The following is a 12892-nucleotide window of genomic DNA, read 5'->3' as shown; positions in this document are numbered from 1 at the left end:
TCAATCCAGAAATGTCATCAAAAGAACTAATTTTTCCAGATAAACCACTCATGCTTCATAATGATTGGTAAATAATCACAAACATTAGAACATGTTGTCCTTTTCTTCTCAATCTACTCTTTTCTTCCCTAATTACAATTTTTATCATTAATTTTCCAGATGGTAGGACCAATTCTCTGGACAATTATTAGTTCCTAATTAAAACATTACACGTTTGACAGTGTGTGTATAACGTATGCTATATTATAAACACCAGCTATAATGTTCTCTTTTTCCCTGTTTCTGTTTTATCATTCCCATATGGAGACAAATATAGATCTATGATCTGAAAGACTGCTCACTGAAAAAAGTGGGCATATAGTTCAAGTTAGAACTATTTCTAGTGTGTACTGGCAAGCTAACAAAAAAGGCATTGTGATTAGGTCTTTCACAACATATTGTGGAAACTTATAAAGAATGTATTATAATAAATTGAAGCTATTTACTTTCAGAGAAACAGTAATGTTTCTTGAACTTTTTATGAAATCTCACTTTGTATAGTTGGTTTCTGAAGGCAGAAATTAATGAATCTTCCTGCATTTATTAGGCTCACAGTAAGTTTATGTTCACCACTGTCACAGCAACTGGTGGAAGTTCAGAGAATTAAGGGCTACAGAGTAATATTTTCTTTGGCATTCTTTCAGTGTCAATATGTCATGCTTGTAGTGTTTGGTCCCTTTTCAGTTTCTGGGGATGTGTTGGTACAGCCAGAGTTATAAAAAACCTAAGTTTAAGGATAGAGTTTTAGAATGGAGGATTTAAGATACTATGGTGGTACTGACTGCAGTTCTCGCTTCACAGTGAAGAAGGGAATCTCCTCCCTAGCATTACTCTGGGCCTGCATTTAGGTCTAGAATTAGATACAGGAATAGACCGTGTCTAAGAAATAGGGCAGAAAACATCCATGCTCATAGTACAGAAATGACACGAAAGAGCAAAGCCTCACAACCACTTCTAGTTTCTGTTTTAAGGCAAGTATACAAAACCAGAGCCAAAATGGAGAAAATAGAGGTAGGAAAAACACACAGCATCTCATAATCTTCCTATTGGTATTACACTGTGCTTGGCTCTGGAGACCTTTGAATAGGATATAGTAAAGTACTACAATGATGAGTTGACTATATTCTCTTACAATTAGCAGAATTTCCATGATTATAGTCAGAAAAGATGATTATTGCTCAAGGAGAAATTAAAATAATTAAGTAAAGAATATAAAATAAAATCTTATTCCTAAAATTCCTTTTTCTTAGGAAAGACTGCTGAATCTAGTTTGCATTTACAAAAGAAGACTGGAAAACAGTACAAAGAACATCACAATCTCTTGCAGGAAGGGAGAAAAGCTGTAAGGTGGATTTTTTTTTTTTTTTAGCAAGCTAGAAAACAGAATTATTCAAAACTGAACAAGGATTGAGAGTAGCAAAGGTAAGCCGAATCTGCATTTTTAAGATGCATTTAGCTACAACAAGAAGTTCTTCACAGACTTTGGAAACAGCAGTGGAGTTACAGAGAAGGTGCATGAGAGCTCTTATGTTTGTGATACAACTGTATGTGAAAACACTGCTAATGGTTCTAAACTGTCATTATGAATTCTAAGAGCTACCTCTGCAGAGGACAAAAATGAGATAACTACAAATACTGGAGGGAATAAAACTTACAAAAATGGTGAAACTGAGTGCAATAAATGGCAGTAATGTATAGAAACTTAGACATCACAACTTAAATTGCAAGAACTTTTTCCATCACAATCTGGACACGTTGTTTCAAATGAAAACATCACGACATTTAAAGCCAGATAGGAGAGATTTCTGCAAAAGGGAACAATCTTACCTTGTCTCATTACTAGGTCTTTTTACATGCTTAAATTCCACTATTGAAAAATGACACACTGCTTAATGTATCAACCTTTTATTCCAAAACAATGTTAAATGGCAGCCAGCTATGCTAGGTACTTCAGCTGTAGAAAACTCTCACCAGGAAATTCTGAACATCTGGTTGGCTACTGATGTTCATTTTCTAATCAGTCTTGATACAGTGGAGAAATTCCAGAGGACTGGACTGTGTCAGTATTTCAGATTATTAAATTGGATCATTAGGATAATTCCCAGTCAGAAGGAAAATAATTAAAAAGTTGATACAGAATGAAAGATGTAAATATAACTAATGCTGATATAGAAAAGGCAGTTTGTCAAATGTATTTAATTGCTTAAATGAGACCATAACTTGGCATAGAATGGTAAAAGTTTGGATTGATATTCTGAGGCTTTTGCAAGGAGTTTTGATTTAGAAACCAGAATGACATGTAATCAATATGGTTCTCATTAAATGGATTAAAGACTAGCTGGGAGTTAGATGTCAAAATATCTCAGCAAAAGAGAATTATCACTGGCCAGCTGCACTTTGAGTGTAGCCCCCACAAGAACCAGTTCTTGATTATTATTGCTTTTTAATCCTCCCCCCACTTCAATTAGGACTATTTGAATCATGTTGTAACCAAAGGATGTCCTAGAGGTCTTCCAACCCAGAAGGCAGGCCTGGATACTAAAAAATCTCTGTCTGGCTCATCTAAGAGCACAGGGTGGGATACAGGAAGAATTACAAGTCCAGAACTGTAGCCCTGAACATCCTCTGCTTGGAATTGCTTCATACTGAAGGTACCTAAATTAGGTAGACTCTACAATTTTTACCTAAGTGTTTCACAAGCAGACAACATCTACTTATGCAGGTACCCAGAAAAGCCCCACACTGTTTGACAGTATCTTGGGAATGGTTTATCTGCAGATTTCATGGTATGCACAATGCACAGCAATCAGGTTTACCTCCTTCCTCCCCTTTTCAAATCTTAAATCTTCTCTACAGAAAGGCAGTTAACTCAACAAGAGGAGGAGCCTGCCCTCCCTCTTCAGAGCACCAGGAACATGCATTTAAGATTCTCTCTGTGAGATATGTGGGTCTGACTACCCTCAGACAAAGTAATTTCATCTGGACCTGCTGCATTTTAAATCAATAGACTATTATATAAATGGACTGGTGTTAGCTCCGTTTGATCCTTCCCTTATGCTCTTTCAACAGAAAGGAATTACTTCTGTTCAGAGTAAGCTGAAACTATCAGGTCAGCAGAAACACACCAATTCCTGCCTTTGACCCTTCCTGTGGCTCCAAGTTGAAGTATAAGCTGTATAAAGAGCAAGGTCTAATATTCAGTCCTGTCTTTAATTAACTGCTTGCTCGGTGTGTCTTTTGTTCTGAACCTTATTCCGAGGTCCTACTTCTCCCCACATGGTGGGGACCAAACATAGTGTAAGGTTCTCCTGCTGGGCCTGTGGGCATAAATCTGCCAATAACCACAAAGCAATAGCTGTCAAGCCTAAAACTGATGCTTAAAATCCATGTAAAATCTGTTTCTCCCCACCCTATTCCACTCCCCTTTCCAAAAAGATCTCTTTGATCAGACTCATGAGCAGTTTATTTTCTTGACTCACAGTAGCACGTGACTCTGGTAACACAAGCACTTTCTTCCAGACTGTTTAGGCAGAGATTTACTGTTACATCATGGTTTGTGTTGAGAGGCAATGAAGGATGTGTGTCTGGAAATGCAATAAACTGGCAAAAGAGATTGCTGTGATTGTCAGGAGTATGGCAATGATCTAACACTTTGTATATGTTACTAAATGAGAAGCAAGCCATAGACAAAATCTTAAAAGTAAATTCTCAGTTATCTGATTTACTTAGAAAATTATGACTGACAAGGAAGACAGGGCAAGGAGAAAGAAGGATTAAAATACTTTCATAGGCAAATTGTTTGTCAAAGCTGGAAAAGATAGTTTATTCTGGGTTACAGAAATTTAAATAGATAACTTTAAAACCTTTTTAGCCATGTAAATTCAATGGAGAATTATAAAGAACAGCTTAGCTGGAATAATGTAAATGAGATTTCCCAGGATGAATCTGAGTACAAACATTTTAAGCCAATTCTCCACAGTTATAAAAATACCCTCTCAAAGTAAAATGGCTTGTTAAGTAATTAAATATTTAAAAGCGGAATCAAAAGTTAGATCCAAAACAGACTTCTGGAGTGAAAACAACAACTTTAAACATAGGATGTGTTTCACGTTTTTGTTTGAGGTGGTATTTGGGGTTTTTTTTGAAAACCAAGTAAAAAGAAACTACTGACTTGTGCAGAAATAGTCAGAATTTATCTGCAAGTCCTTTACATTTTTATTCTTCTGACATGAACACACTTAGCAACAGAAGGCAAAGTGGATCTTCAGCTGCAACTTGAAGCACTGTGCTCCACGTGACAATCTAGACCCTTCTCTTCACCGTCTTTCTGCACAGATGAGGTATGGCTGTGGTTGCAATGTCATGCCTAATCTTGGTTTGAGATCTGGAATCACTCCATGAGGAAAACACAGGTGAAATCGTTGTAGTAATGAGGTGAAAAACAAAAACATTTCCATTCGAGCTAGTTGTTCTCCGAGACAATGTCTTCTTCCTGGATTGAAAAAGTTTTTGAAAGACTTAAAATGCATTAAATTACATTTTCACTCTTATTATGAGTAAGATTGCTCACTTCTGTGTTCTAAGAGGAGTTGTATGAACTTGGTGGTAGCATTCTGTAAGAGAGAATAGGTAATAACTAACAGCAAGAAACTGATTTTAGAGAATTTATTCCTCTCACTACACAAATGCCATTGTAATTAATTCTGCCAGATTTATTTAAACTATTAGCTACTTTATCTCGTCTTGAAGTGGCTACCTAGGAAGAACATGTCTTAAAGAAAATGATACTGTGAATTTCAGCTTCAGTCCCCTTCTATTTTCTTAATTACTTCCACTGCAAGTCATTATTACCTGCTAAATTTTGAAACTTGTTAGGTAAAAAAAAAATGAAATGGGTCTGGATAATGCTTTTGTACAGCAGCTCCCATCCTGTGAATGACTAGTTACAGAGAGTAAATGTGGTTGTGGAAGATACAAGTGGAGGGACAGCAACATCTGGAACTGGTAAGTTCAATCAGGCAAAAAGTGAATTTTATCAAATCTAACTTTGGCCACTTAGGTGATCTATTCCTAGGGAATTTTCTTCTCCTGTCTCCAGCTATTTTTTGGAGAAAAAGTGTCCCAGGTAAGTAAACTGTGTCACCCTCTACAGCAGGCTATGTGTCTTTCTATGGATTGCAATTAGTTTATACAGAGCACCTAAGTTTTTAAGTTGATAATCGTATGTAAGGTAAATTATCCAGTCTTATCGTGGATAATCTACAGACGAATCCATGATGATTTAGGACTGACAGAGTATTTCCTCAGGACAGAATGCACTGCTACATGCTGCCCCCCAAGCTAAATCTGAAGAAAACCCTGTGATTTCTGGTGCTGAAGGGCTGAAATTTGAAAGCTGGTTGTGTAATGTATTATAAGTAATGACTTTAGCAGCAAATGACTATTAATTGTGAAACAAATAACACATACTGCATGATATAAAAAGAGTAAAGACTCCTCAGATAATAAGGTATCATGCTGTCTTTTATAATGAGCTCATCTGTATAAAAGATATTATGCTAAAATGTGTTATGTCTGGGTGATTTATCTTGAATATCTTTAAAATAGCTGTTTCATTAGAATTGGGGCTATTTTGTATCATTCTGTTCATTCCTGATTTATTGCTATCACTTACACGTTACACATCTTTAGGTTTTGGAAAAGGCCCAGTGGAAGGAATCCCTCTTACCTACTGAAAATGGAATAAATGCATCTTTCTTGACAAACTGCCCGTTGCTGTCCAAAAATCTCTCGGGAAAAAACACTTCTGGGTTGCTCCAGTATTTTTCATCGAAATGGACGGAGTAGAGGTTTGTAATGACTGTGGTGCCTTCAGGGATGGAGTAGCCGCGCACTACGGTGTCTTTGGAAGTGGCGTGGAAAATGCCTAGCGGGGCGATGTTACAGAAGCGCAGGACCTCGTGCAGAACGGCCTCGGTGTACGGCATCCGGCACCTCTCCTCCAGGGCAGGCATTTTGCTCGGCCCGATGACTACATCGATTTCTTTTTGAACTTGCCCTGTTAGGAACAGGATTAAAGGCTGATGGGTATTGTGTAATATGCTTCATTTTTCAATTTAAGCCATGAAGTCTAGGCTTTGAAAAGGGCACCGAAACAGGAAATACCCTGTAAAATGCACCATTTTATAAGCTTGTAAATTAAGACTCTCTAGCCTTATCCTTATGTTTTTATTTTAACCAGCTCAGTGAATATGGGACTGAAAATGGTTATAATAGCAGCAACAAAATAGTTTTGGCATCGACTTCTTTATTTACTCTGAATGATTTTCACTGTTTATAGCACCTCAGGCCTTGATATACACTATCATCAGATTTTATTTTATTTTTTTTCAAGAAATCTGTAGTTACTTCAAAGTTAAATATACAATTTGATCTCTAAATTTAAAATAATAATTGCCTTTCATCCACCCAGTCTCAAATAAAAGTTATTCTAGCTGACAAAATCAGAAGTGTCTGGTTCCTATGCAGGATTTCAGTTCTCGAGAGCCATAACTATAGCTACATGTAGTGCTGTTATCCCCATTCTGAAACTATGGTGGTGGTGAAACTGATGTTAAAACAGTATGTTTTGGTCTAAGTATAGGTAGTAAATTTCCAAATTACCTAGGCTGCTCTTTCTGCAAATACTGAAATTCCCTTAGCACTGCTAAATTACTGATAGGAAAAGTGAAGTTGAGGCAGTGAAGCAGGGAATGTGACTGTTCACTTCAAAAAATCCAGTTTGCCACAGAATGTGTTTTGCTTTCTTACTTCAGAATAACTGAATTTTATTGTTAGATGCTATTTTCTTCCAGGAGTATAAATATACATGCCTACAATACGTAAATCTATTGTGAGCTGAGGTACTTAAGGATAAAAATGAAACTGTACCTAAACTGGTAACCACAGCCTGATTTACATTTTTGCTGGTGTTTTTACATTTTAGTTTACTAGTTTAATGTTTAAATGTATTTGATTATTATCTATCAACCAGATAGATTAGTACACCTGCTTTATTAAAATATTAAAGCACTGCAAAAATTTATTCTCAAAATAATATTCTGATTTTTTATCATCGTACTCGACTACTGATATCCTCTTCATCTGCATATAAAATAAGCTTCTCACATCTGACCATAGTAGCTGATACAACAGAATAATTGTTCCTCAAAACATTGAAGTTCTTACCTTGAATGTTTGGATAAAGAGCCATAAATAACACTGCCCATCTTAGAACATTTGTTGTGGTTTCTGTCCCAGCTATGATGAGTTCTCCGACAGAGAAAATTAAGTTTTCTCTTGAATATGTAGATTCTGGATCATTTTCATTGCAATCCATCTCATCTAAGTATGCATCTACAAAATGTCGAGGTGACTGAGGCTTCCTATTTTCAGAGACACGTTCAATAAGGTCATGAAGAAAGTCATAGACTTCGGCTGCATTTTTGAACAGCTGCTGGTGTTTCCCAAATGGCAAAATACCAATCCAAGGAAAAGCATTATACAAAAATACAGAAGCACTAGCAGCTAATTCAATATTTTCACTAAAAATCTCAATCATGTGCTGAAATTCAGTATCTTCGTATGTAAAACGTTCTCCAAAAATAATCAAATTAGTAATGTTTGAAACAGCATTGGTTATCAAGTGCTTAAGATCAAATGGTCTGCCTTTGTATGTGTCAATGGCATCAAGAAAAAACATAGATTCTTCTGAAATTTTGTGTTCAAAGGACCTTTGACCATATCCAAAAATTCGAAAGGTATTTACAGCTAATTTGCGATGTTCTGTCCATCCTCTGCCATATTTACTGTTCAGTAAGCCTGGAAAAATATTTTGACACAGTATTTTATGCAAGGCTTTATTTTCTCCCAGTAAGATAATAAACTTATTTAACAAGACAAAAAAAAAAGAGACAAAAAAATTACACACATCTTGTGATGGAACGTATAGTTCAAGAGAGTCACAATCCTTTCCAAATACTTTAAAGAAGCATTAAGTATTTTATGATAGGGGATTAAAAAAAGTAGGGAAAACGGCTAAAGCAAATGTTTCATGTGATCACAACCCAAATTACTGGGAAAAAGTTACGTGTTTATAAAAACAACATTAAGCACTTACCTCCCATGTTTGTCAGCTTCTTAAACAAGGGAAGAGATGGTCTATCTGCAAAAATTTCGCTCTGATGAACAAGGCATTCTTTTACCGCATCGTAGCCGTTCAGCACAATAGCAGATATGCCTCCGAGATCAAGACTGAAGATCTGTGGGGGGGAAAGGGGGAAATAATAAAAATTGTGAAATGCTATTACAGCCAAATCTTAATGAAAAGAATGAAATGATAATGAAAACAAGTAATGAATAAGTGAAGCAACACTAAACACCAAAACAAAATACAAACTTCAGCAGGGCATACAGGTAGCCAGAAGTGTGGCATTACATAGTGCACTCTGTTGTCAGCTAATTTACTCTGTCAAAAGAGAAAGTAAAAGCCCACACTACATTCTGTGCTTTGCTATGCACCTAAAGCGACCATCTCTCCAAAGTAAGGACTGGGGGTGCTTTCATACAGCCTTTAAAAAATGTGAATGTGGTACCACCATGCGTATTTTAAAGAAAAAAGGTACTGTCCCCTAAGATTAGTAGATATAATTAGATACTACTATAAGGGTTTACTTATACCTATGTAACATAACATTATTAGATATAAGACATAGTTGGTATCTAAGAAATAAAGTACATATATCGTCTGCCTTCCTAGTTTGCTGAGACTATTTCCTCCCCAGAGGGAGAAAAGCTTTACTACTGTATCTGTTCCTCCTTCCTGCCTGAGTAAAGGTAAATTCTGACAGCTTAATTTAGTGAAGGCTGCTATGACTGAAGCCACAAGTTCATATCATGAGAACTTCCAACATGTCACAGAGTAATGGCAGACACAAGAGAGGTATCAGTTGTGAAAACAACCAAGCTGCACCCAGTTCTTTCTACCTCTGAAACTGGACACCAGCTTACTTTGCACAGGTTCCCAAAGAACCATCAGATGATAGAAGCCATGAGGACAGCCAACAAATGACAGCAAAGCCCAGCTAGTCCCACCTCCTGTTTCCAGAAATGGTTAGCACTAGATGCTTTCGAGAAAGATGCAATATATCCTGCAGAAGGCACATACAGGATAAACAAAATGAAAATCTTTACCTAAGTTTTAGAATAAAAACCAAGGCTAAATTCATGACTGAAATCCCACATCCCTTTCCATGCTTTTCCTAGCATTACAAATCTGTATTTTCACCTATACAAATATCTAGTTTTTCCTTCATCTCAGAGCTACTGACCTCCACAGTAGGAAATAAGGATAGCTTAATTATACATTCTGTAATAGGCAGGTTGTCACCAAAAGGATTGTGAGCCCCAGAACAGGCTGCCCAGGGAAGTTTTTGAGTCGCCATCCCTGGAGGAATTTAAAAGACGTGTATATGTGGTGCCTGGGCACATGGTTTAGTGGTGGACTTGGCAGCGTTCGGTTAATGGTTGGACTGTATGACCTTAAGGATCTTTTCCAACTTAAATGATTCTATGACTATTTCATTTTAGCAAACTTGATGTTTTCCCTCCTATAATGGCTGATCTTTTTTATGTAACAAGAAGCCGCTCCCAATCTATTTCTGCAACCCATTTGTGAGTTTTGTATACTTTGTAGCTTATTTACCTTTCTTCCTATGTCATACATAATTGAAAAAAAATTAAAATTCCTTTATTTGCATTTTTTCAGAGCCCTCCAAATCCTGTCTTCAAGGTCCCTCAAATTTTGCAGGATCCTCTCCTGACAGGTCACTAGAACCCCACACACCATTCCAGGCAAGTAGGAAGCTTAGTTTATTCGATGAACCATTTTCCTTCATATTTCCACTCTATTCGTCCTAGTATTTTGCTTAAAACACCTTTTCTGTTTCCTATTGCCAAAATAAGTGAAACAAAAGATAATCCTGTCCTTTTCTTTCTGCCATTTAGCTTGCTTTTGACAGACTTAAGTCCTAGCAACAGTTTTATTTCCTTGTTAGGGATGTTGCATTTAAACACTTCTCGCAGCTTGAAGGATGTGATTTTCTAGGCAAACTATCGTGGGTGGGACACAAAGCTCAGTCCTCCACAGCTCTCCAGTGATAATCCTGCTAAAAGTGGCACACCAGCGCTGCACTGAGTAGGCTGGAGGCACACAGACATGCTGAACAGCTGGCAGGGATGTGCGTGCTGACCTGCCAGCTGCTGCCAAAACCCCAGCGCGTGTGTGCACTGAGGTGCGTGCACACTGAGGTGCGTGCACACGTACACACAACTGCTACCACCTGCCTTTCCCTGCGAGAGCTACTCTGGGTTTACATGTCATGAGCCTTGGAAGAATAGGTTGCTTGCTTGAAACTGGCTGATGCAAAGAAACACCTGATCTATAAGAAAGTACAGGTAAAGAATGACCTGTCCTCACACGGTTGTACTAACGGGCTGTCTGTAATTCCAAATACCCGCTGCCGGGGCTTGGAACTGAAGCATCGCATTTTAAGTGAAAATGGGGCCGTCATTGTAACTCTGTTATCTTAAGTCCTTCTGGCGTATCCAAGACTTCTGGATATGAAAGGAGTGAATTTGCAGCAGGACCCCGCACAGTTCCAACCCCATGAAATAAACCCAAGAGCCGGGCGCGCTGACAGCCGCTCTCTGCCTCCGCCGCCCTGGAGAGGGAGCTCGGCCGGGAGAGAGGTGAAACTCTTCTCTGCTACTGCCCTGTCCTGGCTCCCAGGGGAAGCGCTGACCGCAGCACCGGTCCCGCCAGAGCCTTGTGCTTCGGGCCCCGCTACCGACTGGGTACCGGCCCCTTTCCCCTGCTCCCGTTAGCCGGCGGGGGTGCTCCGCCCACGATGCCACCGCCTTCTCCCCGGGGCGGCCGCCGCCTCCGCGGTGCTGCTCGTTTCCCGGCGGGGCGCGGGCACCGACAGCCGCTCCGGGCCGGGGCCAGGCGGCGGCACGGCTTCCCCCACCGGACGCGCCGCGGTGCCTTTACGTGTCCGGGCTCCGCCGAGCTAGGGACAGCCCGCCCGGCTGCCGCTTCCCCGGGCTCTGCTGCTGGCAACGCTGTCCGCCCCGACCCAGCCCGCCCCGCTGCTGGGGGTCCCGAGGAGGCGGCAGACGCCGCCGGAGCGGCGGTACCTGCCCGTGGATCTGGCTCTGCCGCCGCATGTAGATGTGCGGCTGCTCCGAGCCCAGGGCGTGGATGTTGCCGATGAGGGGCAGCCCCGCGGGGCCGGGCGGGAAGCCGGGCGGCCGCCGCTGTTTCAGCAGCTGCCGCACTACCAGGGCCACCACCACCGCCGCTGCCAGCAGCAGGAGGCAGGCACCGCTGCTTGCCGCCGCCGCGCCGGGGCTCCCTGCCGCCAGCGGCCACATCATCGCCGCCGCCGCCGCGCCGCTTCCTCCTGTCGCCGTCCCCGGCCCACCGCTGCCGTCGGGCGGTGACAGCACCGCCCCGCGTTCATTGGCCCCTGGGAGCTCCGCCCTCTTGCATCAGGCCGGGGACGGGACGGGGCCGCGTGAACCCGCTGCGGGGCCGGGCTCGGCGGGTGGCGGGACCCCGCCTCCTTCTCCGGCTGCCGGCGGCCGCGGGGCGTGCGGCGCCTCCCGCTGCAGTGCCGGGGTCGCGGCCCGGGCAGAGCGGGGAAGCGGCTGTCGTCCTGCGGGAGTGCAGAGGCGGGTCTCGGCCCCGCGTGGCTGGTTTTTGCCTGGAACGCTGTTAGGAGTTGGGAAGCGCTGGGAAGCCGCTGCGGACAGCGTGCTTCGTACGCTGACCTTGGCAGCCTAGAAAAATAAGTTATCTGCTCCTTGTTAACGTCCCTGTGGAAGCAAACACCTGGAGTTCTGGGATGTCTTTCCCAGGTCCTCTTCGGGTCTGGGGAGCCTTGAGCCAGTGAATCCTGCTGTGTTGCCCTCTCCAACCACACCATAGGGAACCCGACAGATTTCTGGTGGTAGGTGGGTGGGTGCCAGATTGACGTGTCCTGCCTGTCATTCCCTGTATTGCGCAGCCTGTCCTGGGGTCATCTGACCCAGCTGGAAAGGGCCTGGTGTCCCTGTGCTTGCTCACAGCTGAGCACAGGGGAAAATGTCCCCGTTCATGTGACTGAGCTGCAAGGAAATCACATAAGCAGTTTGTAAGCGCTGTTGTTACTCAGCAGGATGATGCTCTGTGAAAGAGGGCTTGAGTTTCCAAAGAATCATAGAATGGTCTGGGTTTGAAGGGACCCATAGAGCTCCAACCCCGCTGCCACAGGCAGGGCCACCAACCTCCAGGCCTGGATCTACACAAGGTTGCCCGGGGCCCCATCCAACCTGGCCTTGAACACCTCCAGGGACAGGGCATCCACCACTTCCCTGGGCAGCCTGTTCCAGCACCTCACCACTCTCTCTGTAAAGAACTTTCTCCTAATATCTAATTTAAACCTTCCTTCTTTTAGCTATAGTCCATTCCCCCTTGTCCTGCCATTGTCTACCCTTTTAAAAAGTTGATTCCCCTCCCTTCAGGTACTGGAAGGCTGCAATGAGGTCACCCTACAGCCTTCTCTTCTCCAGGCTGAACAAGCCCAGCTCCCCCAGCCTCTCCTCATAGGGGAGGTGCTCCAGCCCTCTAATCTTCTTCGTGGCCCTCCTCTGAACCCTCTGCAACAGTTCTACATCTTTCTTGTACTGGGGGCCTCAGAAACCAACATCATTTACTGGCGAGCTAAGAAAGCAATGCTGCTATGCTGTGCGACGCCCTGCACTTTATTTCCGC

At 42.0% G+C, this 12892-nt stretch overlaps 1 protein-coding gene across 1 annotated transcript; it reads right to left on the bottom strand.

Moving 5' to 3' along the window:
• Nucleotides 1-4050: 4050 nt before the first annotated feature.
• Nucleotides 4051-12065, bottom strand: CYP2R1 (cytochrome P450 family 2 subfamily R member 1; the record flags this gene model as incomplete). The annotated part of the gene is given in 6 exon segments (XM_084263129.1): nt 4051-4531; nt 5768-6097; nt 7267-7899; nt 8198-8339; nt 11275-11516; nt 11519-12065. Coding segments are annotated over 6 exon segments (2070 nt in total). The 3' UTR covers nt 4051-4355.
• Nucleotides 12066-12892: the final 827 nt, after the last annotated feature.

The sequence above is a fragment of the Gallinula chloropus genome (genome assembly GCF_964237585.1).
Source record: "Gallinula chloropus genome assembly, chromosome: 4".
NCBI lineage: Eukaryota > Metazoa > Chordata > Aves > Gruiformes > Rallidae > Gallinula > Gallinula chloropus.
This window is presented reverse-complemented; position numbering and strand designations above follow the sequence as displayed.